Source organism: Acanthochromis polyacanthus, chromosome 7 (assembly GCF_021347895.1).
Source record: "Acanthochromis polyacanthus isolate Apoly-LR-REF ecotype Palm Island chromosome 7, KAUST_Apoly_ChrSc, whole genome shotgun sequence".
NCBI lineage: Eukaryota > Metazoa > Chordata > Actinopteri > Pomacentridae > Acanthochromis > Acanthochromis polyacanthus.
Window position 1 is genome coordinate 28,797,694 of NC_067119.1, and position 13,908 is coordinate 28,811,601.

At 42.3% G+C, this 13,908-nt stretch overlaps 1 protein-coding gene across 1 annotated transcript in view; it reads left to right on the forward strand.

The window, feature by feature from the left end:
- Positions 1-13,908, forward strand: part of ncor2 (nuclear receptor corepressor 2) — a 108,121-nt gene that overhangs the window by 26,117 nt on the left and 68,096 nt on the right. The window contains exons 2-3 of the mRNA XM_051950467.1: positions 5,513-5,708; positions 6,533-6,648. Of these exons, the coding sequence (XP_051806427.1) occupies positions 5,604-5,708; positions 6,533-6,648 (221 nt within the window). The 5' untranslated portion in view covers positions 5,513-5,603. The remainder of the gene's footprint in view (positions 1-5,512; positions 5,709-6,532; positions 6,649-13,908) is intronic.

Genomic DNA, 13,908 nt, shown 5'->3' on the forward strand with positions numbered 1-13,908 from the left:
CTCCTCATGAGCAAACAGCTCCAGTTGTCTCAGGTTTGATGGGTGTCTTCTCCAAATGGCATGTTTCAGCTCCTTCCACATATGTTCAATGGGATTCAGATCTGGGCTCATAGAAGGCCACTTTAGAATAGTCCAACGCTTTTCTCTCAGCCATTCTTGGGTGTTTTTGGCTGTGTGTTTTGGATCGTTGTCCTTTTGGAAGACCCATGACCTGCGACTGAGACCAAGCTTTCTGACACTTGGCAGCACATTTCTCTCCAGAATGCCTTGATAGTCTTCAGATTTCATCGTACCTTGCACACTTTCAAGACACCCTGTGCCAGATGCAGCAAAGCAGCCCCAAAACATTACTGAGCCTCCTCCATGTTTCACCGTAGGGACAGTGTTCTTTTCTTCGTATGCTTGGTTTTTGAGTCTATGAACATAGAGTTGATGTGCCTTACCAAAAAGCTCCAGTTTGGTCTCATCTGTCCAAAGGACATTCTCCCAGAAGCTTTGTGGCTTGTCAACATGCATTTTTGCAAATTCCAGTCTGGCTTTTTTATGAGTTTTTTTCAGCAGTGGTGTCCTCCTTGGTCGTCTCCCATGAAGTCCACTTTGGCTCAAACAACGACGAATGGTGCCATCTGACACTGATGTACCTTGGCCTTGGAGTTCACCTTTAATTTCTTTGGAGGTTGCTCTGGGCTCTTTGGATACAATTCCAACGATCCGTCTCTTCAATTTGTCATCAATTTTCCTCTTGCGGCCACGTCCAGGGAGGTTGGCTACTGTCCCGTGGGTCTTGAACTTCTGAATAATATGAGCCACTGTTGTCACAGGAACTTCAAGCTGTTTAGAGATGGTCTTATAGCCTTTACCTTTAAGATGTTTGTCTATAATTTTTTTTCGGATGTCCTGGGACAATTCTCTCCTTCGCTTTCTGTTGTCCATGTTCAGTGTGGTACACACCTTTTCACCAAACAGCAGGGTGACTACTTGTCTCCCTTTAAATAGGCAGACTGACTGATTATGAGTTTGGAAACACCTGTGATGTCAATTAAATGACACACCTGAGTTAATCATGTCACTCTGGTCAAATAGTTTTCAATCTTTTATAGAGGTACCATCATTTTTGTCCAGGCCTGTTTCATTAGTTTGTTTTTTTTAAATAATTATGTTAATCAACAATTCAAAAGTAATGGCTGTTTTTGATTATTTAATTTTCAATAAATTTTTATTTATCGTTACTTTTGTGAGTTTCAAGTGATTTCAGTGAGAATTGTGGGTTTTTCCTTCTTTAACTGAGGGGTACCAACAATTTTGTCCACGTGTGTATCTCTTCTGATTTGTTGGTGAATGGTGGAACACTGAGCACTTTTTGTGTTTTGTCTTGTCACTCGATCAAGTACCTGCCTGTCAGGTTCAATGTCATTTTTGTAACAGGATGCCAAATGCAATACTTTTTTCTGCTAAACAGATATATACTCACGGGTACAAATAAAGTAACCTTGAACCTGTTAGCCATTCATCTAGTAAATGCCAAATGCTGTTTATGTGAAAATGTCATTTAACCTGATTAACTGTCGACCAATAAATTGGTCTATTGCTGCCAGTTAGGAATACCCTCACAGTACACAAATGTTGAGGATTTGCAGAAGATCTAAAGCTGTACAGTTGAAACACTTCTGAAAAAAATCAGTTGACACAATTAAAAAAAAAAGACAATTTCAGATGTTGCGTAATGTTCTCCAAGGTTATATGCTTGATAGGATCAAATTATTTTGTGCTAATTGAGTTGGTTTGAATTGGACAGAAGATAGTACAGATCTGGTATGAAGGAACTGAAGGCTTATCTTAATTTTGTCAGAAAAGAATGAGGCCAAGCTGTTGAATCCATTGTACTCTGTTTTAGAGCTTGACTGTCAAGCTACCAAGTCGGACTAGACGGAGATTTGATTAACTGTTTGTCAGTAGAATTAAACTGTTGTTTGAAGTCTGCCTGCTGCTCTCCTTGGCAGGCTAGAGCCGTCTGTGTGCTCTGCGCTAGTATTTCCACAGCCATTCCTAAAATGGAGAGGGAGGGTGGGGGGTAAGAGGATGAAATATTGGCTTGCACTGCTGAAGGCTGAGACCCACTCTGTTCTGTGGAAAAGACTTGAGCGAAAGAGAGTGGAGAAGGAAAGCAAGCTAGAGCAAGAGAGTGAGGTGACTGAGTTCATTTGCAGTTTTGGCACTGAGCCATCGACTTGCCTGTGGGTGTCTGTAGCAGTGCCAGTGCATGTGTTTAGCCTCTCGTCTGGAAGGCCCCATTCGCCTCAGAGTCAGTGTCAAAGCCCTCTCATTGTGTTGGTCCTCTCATCTTGATTCAGGTTTTTTTTTTTGTCCTCTGTGGATCTTGTGACTGCCTTCAGACTTGTTTTCCCCCTTCTCAGGGGAATCTCTCTGGACTGGACAGTTATCAAAGAGAGGCTTCCGAGTAGGATGACTTATCTCACCCTTCTTTGTCTTCCTGGCCCCTTTTTCGGCCCTTTGTTGAGAATATTGCATACTATGTCAATATAGTGAGGTTTTTTTCTATCTAGTATTTCATTAGCAATGAGGTCTACTCAAGGACTTCCCTTTGTGTGGTTTGTTTACTCAGGTCTGTCTAACCAAAAAATGAGTGTGCACTAGTTTCATGAAAATATTTGAAGCCACAGTTTAGACTGCTAGACACAAAGACGCAGTCTCTCGCTGGTGTGAGACTTACAGCCATGTTTTCCCATCTCGTGGCCCCTATGAGCCCATGTTTACAGAGCTCCACTGTTTCTTACAACCAGAGCCATGTTCAGCCTTTCGTAATAGATCCCTTTGCGTAACTGAAATCAAGTGGCACTTTGTGTTTGTGACAGTGGAGCAGGAAGGAAGGTTAGATAGTGCCCCTCTTTGTGCTGGAAAATAAAGAGTCAAAATTAGTCAGACAATGGAGACTGGCACACTGGCACTCTAAACACAACTTCTACTGTGCCAACATTGTAGACACCTTCTGGTATATCTGGGCTCAGGTTCATAGTGCTATAAAAAGTACTTGTTTACTACTGGTTGCAGAGGTGATTACTCAACCTGTCCCAGTTGGGGCACTATGAGGAGTCACTATGAGGAACTCTGGCCACTAAAAGAGGTCATTGACTTGGCATTAGTGCTAGTGAGCTAATATTGCACTGTTTATAGACCACCACTGAGCCTTTGATCTAGTGTTGTTTTTTTCATTTTCAGTTGAAATAGTTTAGTTGAGCTGCAAACTCTGGACTTTTCTGTCAATGAGCATATTTATTGTGCTTCCTCTGCATCGTAAGGCTGCCTGTTGTGTATTCACAAAGATAGATGCACATTGTTCTTTTTTTTATGGACCCCAGTACCAACTCCAGGAACAGTTGGTACTACTCTTGGTATTTGAATGCCATTCATTTGTTTAATTTTTAACATTTTGGTTTTTTTTCCCCCAGTTTTGCTTGCATACTGTTGACTTCACTTTCTTACTAACTGTATTATATGCCCACCATTAACTATACTTGAGTGTTGTTCATATACACTGACAATGTGTTTATATTCTGTGGACTGTAGTTTTACTGGTCAAGATGGATTACTAAGGGGACTAGTTGTAGCAGAGGTAAAAAAGCCCTGCAGCTAAAGCTACATGAGCGGTTGTGTGTAACTGTGGCAAAGCGGGCAAGGTATGGGACAATACAGCATATATTTGCAGTGTTTTGGATGTCCTGGACAGAGTGACCTGCATCTCCTCTGGCCCTGCAGTCAGTCTTCTCTTCTCAAGCTCAAGCTACTGAATGATACCACCACCTAGATTAATACGACTAGTTGACTAAACTCAACTCGACAGTTACTAACATCACAGCACTCAGCAACTCTCAGCTCTGAAAAAAATGTTGATGCGTATCTCAGGCATCTGATGTGTTCCTTGTTGTGAAGCATCAAAACCAGCTGTGGGGATATATCAACATGTTGCTCTTAACACACCAGTCTTTCTCTGCAAGTTGTGTTCATGTATAAGCATGTGTAAGTTAGACCTTCATCAGTAGATCTCACACACAACAACAAAAACCATAAAGACCAAGTGATAGTTTCTACATCTGTTTGCACTGACTGGTGCATTTGTTGAGCACGGAGAGTGGGCATGCATATGGTTTCATTCACACTATAATTAGCATACTGGTATGTAAATGTGTCGCATAACTACTCATACTAAAGACAGAAAAACACTCAGGCCTCACATGGATATTTCTCAAAAGCTGACACACTGTACACACTATAGTATAATAGGGACATGTTCTTTGGATTGTAGCATAACTGATGTAGAAAACAGTCTTTCAGTGGTTGTGTTGAGGATTTGTTGCATTTAGTAAATAATCATTGTTGTTATTTTTTACTTAATAGGTATTTATTTTGAAATAGATTAATTTTCATCTATCATTATAATGTCGGAGGACTTGTTTACAGAGGTTGGCTCCGTGGCGTTGGCTTCCCCATTCAGTTATCAAAATTGAAGTGCACTTAGAGCACTTTGCTATCTTGTCAAGATTTCGATCTGTCCATGTTGAGAGCCCACATTTCTGCCACCGTGCCTCTTGTTATGTGCCTCACACAGAGCTGAAACATGAGCTATGAGAGAGAAGCGTCATTAGTCAGAGGCCCATTGAAATGGCAGGAGTCCTAATTTCTGTGTTGGCAGCATCCAAAGGGACACATGTCACCAGTACTCGTCCACCTACTACTACTATCACTGAGTGCCTGAGAGTGGTGCAGTAACCAGGCAGCAGGACAGACTTCCCGTTGTCTAGACCGTAGAATTTCACAAATCCCGTCATCCCATTGAGGGATGGAAACTATTTCTGTATGGCCACCTCTTTCCCTTTAAGCATTATTTTTAATTTTATCGAAATAGGTATGATTTGTCTATGTGTTTGCCTGACTGCTTTTAACGTATATCATCGTTGCTCGTCAATATATGATGCACACCTTGTAGATGAGTTTACATAACGTCATCTGGAGTTAAAATCGAGTGCCTTCCTCTTCAGGCCTACATCTCTATCTGGCAATGAGTTATTTATGTTGCCTCTGAAACCCCATCAAACTCTGAGTATTTTTACCGGCTAGCTGCTTGACTTGGCTGGTCTCTGTCTGTAAGTCCTCAGTGTGAGGACAGTGAGCTATTCAGTAAGCAGTGAAGGAGGGATTGTGTCTAGCAGGTGCAGGGACTCACACTCCTTTACTTGGAGCAATCGAGGCAGGAGGGAGCAGCTGTGTTAAGGAGGTGGTGACATTCTGATATCCGGAGAGAGAGAGAGACACACATTTTAATCTCTAGCTACTATGGAGGTGTGATTTAGAAATTATTCAACTGCTTTCGAGCAACATTCATGCATATTGCAAGTTTTTTTTTTTTAAACTGTTCTCTGCAAGTATGAAAGCATCCAGATCAGTTCCAGCGAGGTTGCTTACTTTAAATGTGTGTCTTGTGTGTTTTTTCTTACAGGTTACAGGCTAAATGAAACAGCCCATAATGTGCAGCAACTGCACCACAGTCACACCCACTTCCAGTCTGTAGAGGAAGCGGCTGTGCCAGCATGTCCTCTCATCCCCAGTCCGTGCCGCCGGGCCGGAGGACTGTGGACACACGGCACCTGCCAAACCCTGCCACTCTACCACTGCAGCTGCAACGGGCGCACACGGTAAGGGGCCCGACACACAACGCGTTTAATGACACCACCTGTAGCGCCTCCACATTTTTAGGTCACACCATCTGAGAGATGTTACTGTGGTTGGAGCTCTGGCTCTGTCTGCTTGGTGAATATTTAGTAAACAAAGTGTTACTCAGAACCACTGTAGAGGGCCTCACCATAGAGACCCCCCACTGCTATTTTTCCAACAGAAACTTTCCCAGCTTGCATGTTGTGAAGCCAGAATGGTTCACTCATTAGATGTTTGAGTTGAAAGTTCATGTTGTCATTGTGGAGTCACATTAAGGTCTTCCCCATTATTTCCACCCACATCTCCTAATTATCAAGATTATGTCCATCTATGCATGAGGGATAGAGCTGTCCATGGTTCAAAGAAGAGGTCTCAAGCTGTTGTAAAAGTTCATTCAGTGACTTCCAGTGTTTGCAAGACTTATTTTGCTATTGAATGGCTTGACAATCCAAAGCTTACCCCCTAAGATCTGTACAGCTGCACCTGTACTTAATCCTACCACTCCCTCTTGTCATCGCAGTCAGGAGAAAAATGAGGGTTGATGGACTGTGTCTTGCAATCCCTGATTGGCAGAGGTGCAGGTTTACAGTAACTGTATGTGTCTCCCCACTTGTATGAGAAACAACTGGATGGAGAGGGAGAAATGAAAGCTGGAGAGAAGAAGACTGGATATTACAAAAGATACAAGGCAGGAAATGGGGGAAAACGTTTTTATCATTTTGTGGTCTTTGCAGCGTTCCCATGGAGAAGTGAATAAATGCAAAATTTCTGGTATGGTGACAACTTGTTGTTGTTTGTGTTCTAGGAAGTGGGACTGGTTGACTACCACTCTCATCATGCCAGGGACTTTAGCTCCCACCTGGCCCAGCCCCATCGCCGTCGACCCTCTTTACTTTCAGAGTTCCAGCCTGGGAATGAAAGGTAGGAGCACCGTGCTTTTACTGTATAAAGTCTATTCTCATGAAAAACCCAATTAAGCTGTTTAAACTGCACAATTCCTTGTGGGTTTTATTCAGTTGCCATTTTTACACTACCTGCTTTTCTGAGGGATGTTGTATGTATGCATGTGTGTTTTTTTGTTTTTAAATCACAATACGAATATAGATCAGTGTAAGTAAGAAAAACATAACTGAAGTTCACTACTTAAAACTGACAGCCTAAACTACAGAATTGTGGCATTGTTGTATTATGTTTTATCAACATTCATCACTGCTGGGGTTTAGTGGATTGTGTATTTTTACAACAGTGCAAATGTTTTTTTTGTTGTTCATTGTAATTCTGTCCAATACTATTGCTGCTTTTTTTTTATTTTTTTTTTTGAAGAATTGATGGTATTTATCGATAGCAGTTGAGAGTCAGTGAATGTGGGGAGGGAGAGAGGGAGTGGTATGTCATGTAACAAGGATGCAGCCAAAGGAGAGTTGATCCGTGGCTGCTGTGGTTAAGTGGTGTTGCCCCTTTAATGTATCTGTCCTTGTTGAGTTTTCATGACTGAGAGACAGAGCATGCTCAATGGAAACCTCATGCGGGCAGAATTTTTATGCAGTATTATTCTACTAAACCCTCTGCCTGTTAACCCTCCCCCAGTGTAATCCTTATGTAATTGGCATCCGCAAGCCGTTCTTCTGTAATGTTGTGTTAAACGGCTCTGCAGGGCAATGGAGCTTGCAGAGTTTTTCCATCTTCAATAGACCGATAGTAAGTCGGACAAAGCATTGTATGAATAGTACTTTGTCTCTAGAGACTCAGGTCTTGTACCTACCACTGTTCTTTATTATTTATATAGCCACGCTTTTTTGAGGATGAGACTTGATGAGTTCTTATGAATAATGCATCTGCATGATATGAATTTTGCATGATGCACAAAGTCGCAAGAATATATTTTTTTTCTCCTCGCTTGATTGTCATGGCAGATTTTCTTGCATATGTTAAACCATGCAGGGAGTACAAAACTTAGGCAGATTTTACTAGAAATCTGCAGGCAGATATTTGTTCCATGCATATTATGTCAGGTGCAGAGTGAGGGCTGTCTTTTATGATTTAACGTATCTTGTGTGTCTGGAACACAGTGGAGTTATACCAGCAGACAGCAGATGGTGGAATAACTCTGTAGGAGTGGTGGGCCGTTGCGTGTTGTGTCGGGGTCTTTAAGTATCAATCAGATAGGATTATGGTCCTCATTGTAAAGCACTGTGCTGTGAGTTGGCCCCATTTAACAGTTATTAGCCTAGCCTACAGTGTGGGAACAGTGGGTCATGGGATGATACAGAAATAAACACAACACAGTTCGATTGCTACCCACCAGCTCCTGATTTACCGACACCTTTCATTCAGTCACTGGTGCTTCGGCGCTCTCTCTCTGATGACTCACTCGGTGCTTCTGCAAGACAGATGCATTGTGCAACTTCTACAGTGGAAAGGTGAATTTGTTTTATAGCCACCTTATCAGAAAGGGAGACTACAGACAGTTAGCCCATGTTTCTTTGTGGAGACTGTGCAGCACTGGTCTCACTGGCAGGCGTCTGGAGGTGGGGAGTGTTTCTGTGGAATATTATCAGGCCTTCAGCATTCCTTTAGAGGGCTTAGAATCCAGCTTGAAGCCCTCATTCTATGTTCTCATTCAGACTCTGAATAGTGTAATTCTGGCCTTGGCAATCCTTCAATCTATTCTCCTCTAAGATGTGTGCGCTTCTCTTTTCATAAGTCTCAGTGATTCTGCACACCATGTCTCCATTTGTAGCAAACTCATGGTTGTTGACATTCTAACGGAAACTGTGAGCTAATATGGCCTCAGAAACTGTACTTTTTCTGTTTCTCAGGATGACAGGACTATGTATCCTTCATCTGTCTGCACTGAAGGCAAGGTGAAAACATGGTATTAGCTGATACTCCAAATTTACCCTAATTACAGGTCAGAAAACCACAACAGTATAATTATTGGTGAACCACTGTGCTAGTTGTTTGTTTCATCCTCCTCTTTACTCTAGGCAATATCTCAGTCACTCCGCCTCTTCCCATCTGTCTGAGATCATCCCGGCTTCTTGAGAAAGAGAGAGAATACATTTTATAGCAAGCATAACAAGACAGTGTAACCACTTAACAGAGTTTCTTTCTGGCCAGAAGTGCAAACAAATCTGGTGCAATAGCAGAAAATCAGTTTGTAGAATAGCTGGAATTATTGTTGTTACTTATTTGTATTCATCAATGTATTGCTATTATTTGTGTTCATAGTTGTAGTTTTTTTCTTACTGATAATTTTTTCAAATATGTGCATTCCACTTGGTAATGTCATATAGACTTTTTTGGTAACAGAGCTTAGTGTATCAGTGCAGCAGCATCCAAAAAATAATTACAGAGCTTTTCCCACCTCTACTCAAAATCCTCATATCCTTAAAGTTCCCCTTCCCCTCTCCACACCTTCCAAGACGGATCGATTTCTAGAAACAGATTTCATTAATTCCAGTATCCAGCATTCATGTGGATACTGGAACACATTTTGTCAATATTCCTGCCCCATGTTGTTTTGGCCATTGGGGAGTGTGGTTTTTGTTCAGCGACGTGAACAGAAAAGCATAGGGCTCGAGCACATTTTGCATTAAGTTTTTGGACTCCACCCAGTGTCCCTTCTATTCTCTGCACTTTCTCAGTTTCATTCATCCCAGCTGTGGTGCACTTAGCCAGGCGTCTCTCTCTGTTTGCCACCCCTGCGCTGTGCACAGCTGCATAGCTGCTCCTCTGGGAAACAACGAAGAGATTGGCAGCCACACAGACACTGTAGTGCTTTCACAATAATAGCCTACTATCAGCGTACATGATCTCTGTTCTTGTCATAGTGGGGGCCCGAGCCAGTAAGAAAGTAATGGAGTTGTTGTGGGGGGTTGGGATGCACTCCCCCCCCCCCCCCCCCCCCGCTTGCTTTGCCCCCACCTCCACACACATCTCTTTCTTTTATCCTCCAGACAAATCCTCCCCAGGGATCAGATTATTCTGCACGCTCACAACAGGGTGAGGGGGAAAGGAGGAGGGAGGGAGGGAGAGGGAGAGGGAGAGGGAGAGAGAGTCGATGGGATTATGTAAGTGCCAACCCTCTATGGAGATGAGGAAGTATTCGACTGAATGAGTGGAAAAAAAATATGTCCGGGAGAGTAGTCGCACACCATCTGGGTAATAATTTTGACCCACTATTTTTTGAGGTGCTATTTAGGCAACAACTCAAACATCCACAATCCATTTTTTTCCTCAACACCTCATGTAACCTTTTTAACTAGCAGATTTAGCTGTGTATTGTGCATACATGACATGAGTCAGTCAGTGGATGGTCTTGATTCTAAACCCCCACCCTGACACCTTACTAGACAGAGATGGGCTCCATGCTTCTTGGCACAGAGAAACCACACACTTGGCATTTGTGGGCCTGGACCAGCAATTATGGTTGTGTTTTCCCTCTCTTCAGAAGCCACTTCCATTTTAACACTGGCAACAAAGTCACTGACATTCTGCATCGGGCATCGGGCCTCCAGGGCAGATGTGAGCAAACGGTTCCCTCAGAAAGAACAGAAAGCCATTTACAAGTGGGCTAATAAAATTTCCCAGATCCAAGTAGCGAATGTAGTTAACATTTGCCTTCTGTCATTTGACTACACATCCAAAGCCTCTGTTGCTGGTTTGCTCTGACTTGTTGCTGGTTATTTTTCCCCAATGTACTAATGTGTTAAATGATGCAATAAATGTAGCCTGTTACCTATTAGAACAGCGTAAGTGATGGTGATAACAGCTGCAAATAATATTTTTGCATTTTAAATGTCTTTTAATGTATGTAGCTTGGTTAGCAATTTTTTGATCAAAAATAGGCTGCTCTACTTATATCTTCTGTCTGCTACCACTATTGTTAAAATTAAAATAACACACGAATGACACCCTTACAAAAAGTTTATGCGTTTTTTTTATTCTTTGAGGGTTGCCTAATTGCTGGCTTTCAACTTGGTGATTCAAGTTGACGGTAGTCATTTCCATCCGGAGTTGACAGTGCAGAATGTTATCCGATCAGCTGTTTGATTGGTCACATACCAGTCAGACAAATATTTGTCCAAATACCGGCTGTTGTTTGACAGGTACTTTGTTATTGCTTTTTTTTATCATCGTTTTAGATGAGATTGCCTCTCAGTTTTGTTATTCTTATTCGTCAGCACATAGAACAGACCATTGTTTAATTCTGACCTATCACCTAAATACCTTTAAGCATTCATTTGATTTAAGGGACTCTGCAAAAACACTCAAATGCTGCCCTTAAGGATTTCTATGGAAGGGAAAAACCCTAGGGACAGTGTCGTAGTTCCTACGGCAATTCTAAACAAAGCACTTTATGGCTTTGTTTTTTGACATTGACTGTCTACCAATGACTGTAAAACCCCACACAAGAACTTGTCCACCATATGCTGCTATATTTAAAACCATTAGATGGTAGTGAGTCACCATTTCCAATTTTCTTGCTTCCCTTTCTTTCCACTTCCCAGTCCTGAGTGACCCATTGTATGCTCCCATTTTGCAGAAAAAAAAGCCTTCAGTGATTACTTGACGATGATTCTGTTTGAACCAAATCAAGCCAGCTGGCGTTTGTGTGTGCCTTGAACACAACAGTAAAGATTTAGGTCAGCCTGATCTCAGGCTGTTGCTGTCATCTTGTGCTCATGTACAAATGTCTCTTTGTGTGGTTACATGTAGTCTAAATAAATGGGTTGTGGTTAGGCCATCATGTTTAAACAAACCTGCACCAGTTCTTGTCTCTTTTGCAGAAGATTGCTGTTGCTTCACATTGGTGTCTTCACATCTCAGATTACTTAACTTGTGGCATCATTTTCACTTTATACATAGGGCTTAATAGATTCTTTCTTCTGCTGTCCATTGAGTTAATTGCTCCACCAAGGAACACGACAGAGTTACGTGGCGATCATTGTACGTTTGTCCATTTGTCCATCTGTTTATCTGTCTGTTAGCAACATTACTCAAAAACGAACAGATTTGGATGAAATTTCAGGAATAGGTCAGAAATGACACAAGGGAAAATCTTAGATTTGGCAGTGATGTGTCTTTTAGTTTGGACCCACAGATTTGTTTAAGATTTTTGTATTGCAAGATAGTGACACAGTGTCACTGTAACTATGAAAACAAGTGAACACTACGTCAGCTGCCTGCTGATGACCACATGATTGTGATTCTACTAAAAATTGATCGCAGTGGACTTATCAGGACTAGGGATGGGAATTTCGACTAATTTCCGAACCGACTAGTCGCTAATTTTATTGGTGAGTAGTCGGTTCGGAAAACTTGCAATTTAACCCTTTAAGTGCCAAAGTCGCAATATTGCGACAAGCAACATTGCTGAACATAACAAGCCATAGCTTCAAATATACTGCCTCGTGTGCCTCATGTACTGTACACCAGGAGATGGCGGACATCTGGAGGAATATTCACCCTCTGATGAAGATGTTCAGTCGTCCACTGAGACAGAAAGTGCCGCTGCGTCTGTACGTAACGGCAGTGGGTCAGTGTGCTATGACAGTCCACGAGCAGCACATACTGGAGCCGATGCTTTGCTTCGGGGTGGCAGGAAGGGACGTGGTGGGTGTAGCTGGAGTGGTCAAAGCACCGCTAATGATGAGGGGGATAGCGGGGGTTGAAAAAAGAGCCAAGCATATGCTACTGGCAGGATCAACCAGGTAGCCCAGACGGGACGAGCGTGCGGCGCATGCCCAAGCGTAGAGTTTAATAAATGAGTAGGCGGTTAAACGATTAAATGACTAGTCGCGCACATCCGTAATCAGGACGCATCTGTTGGAAATCATACAAAGAAACAACTGATTAAATTGTTTTGGTGTTTCTGAGTCCCATCAGTTCCTGCCCCCACTACATATTTAGATCACGCATTTCGGTATCCATACATAATCGACACATGCATAACACACACCTGTGCTCAGCGCGAGGTCATTTTTTATTAAAAATTTCATCCTTTGGAAATGATACGTCTGAGCAGCCTTGGCAGAGTACTGTGCTCTCTGAGTGCTTTTCTTGTTGATTATGCTTCATTCTGTTTGTTCCATGTTCTCCTGAGTATGCTTTGGCAAGATGATTTTTGTTGTTGAGCTGTGATCTAGTATTTCAGGTAGAGATGATGATCAAATTGTGAGACTTTCTTTCTCTCTTATTCCTTGGGACGAGGCGTTCCCTTGTACATTATCTGATTTGGCTCAAATTTCATCCGTCTAAGCTTTAATTTACCTGCCTCAGCTGTGTACCAAAGCTATGCTCTGCTTTAAATTAATAGCCATTACACACTAATGAGCCAAAACATTATGATTATGCCTGTCTAATAGACTGTTAGTCCTAGATATCCCACTAAAACGGCACAAACCACTGCATTAAGACCTTTGAAAGTTCCCTACATCTTACACATGGACACTGACAGATCCTTTAGGTCTTGTAAGTTGTCATTTGGAGCTGTCATGGATCAGACTAGAGCTGAAACAACTAATCGATTTAATCGATTAAAATCAATTATTAAAATAGTTGTCAACTGTTTTGGTCATCGATTAGTTGGTTAATAAGTCTATTTTTACTGTAAGCGGAATGTTTCGTGCATATTTTAAGCCAGCCTGTAATCGCGGTGACCAGGTGTGGCAGTAATGAGCCAGTGTAGGTTTTACGCAAGCAGAACTGCAAGAGAAGAAGCAAACAACCAATAGGTTGCCTTGCTTTAGGTCACGTGATGTTCACTCAGTGTCACAGACTCACACTCAGCGGCTGTGTATTATTCATTAGGAAAGTCCGACAGGAGGTCCTCACATACTCCGGTGAGAAGCCAGTTTCCAAGGGAGAAAATCTGTTACAGTGGTGGAAGTCAAATGAGGTGAAATACCCCATTTGGCAAGGTTAGCAAAGTCCAACCTCTGTACAGGGTTCTCACCAGGATTTTTTTACAGCGTAACGGCAGGTTCTCCCACACCCGCACGCACACCCGCATGTGCACGTGCATGTGCAATAGCCTTCATTAAATCTCGCGAGCGGCCGGCCCAGATGTCAGCCAATGAGCGTCACGCAGATGCTCCAAATGCTCATGATTTAGGTCATTATTCACCATACATGGCATCACGGAAACAACTGAGACATGCTAATTGTAACCCCGAG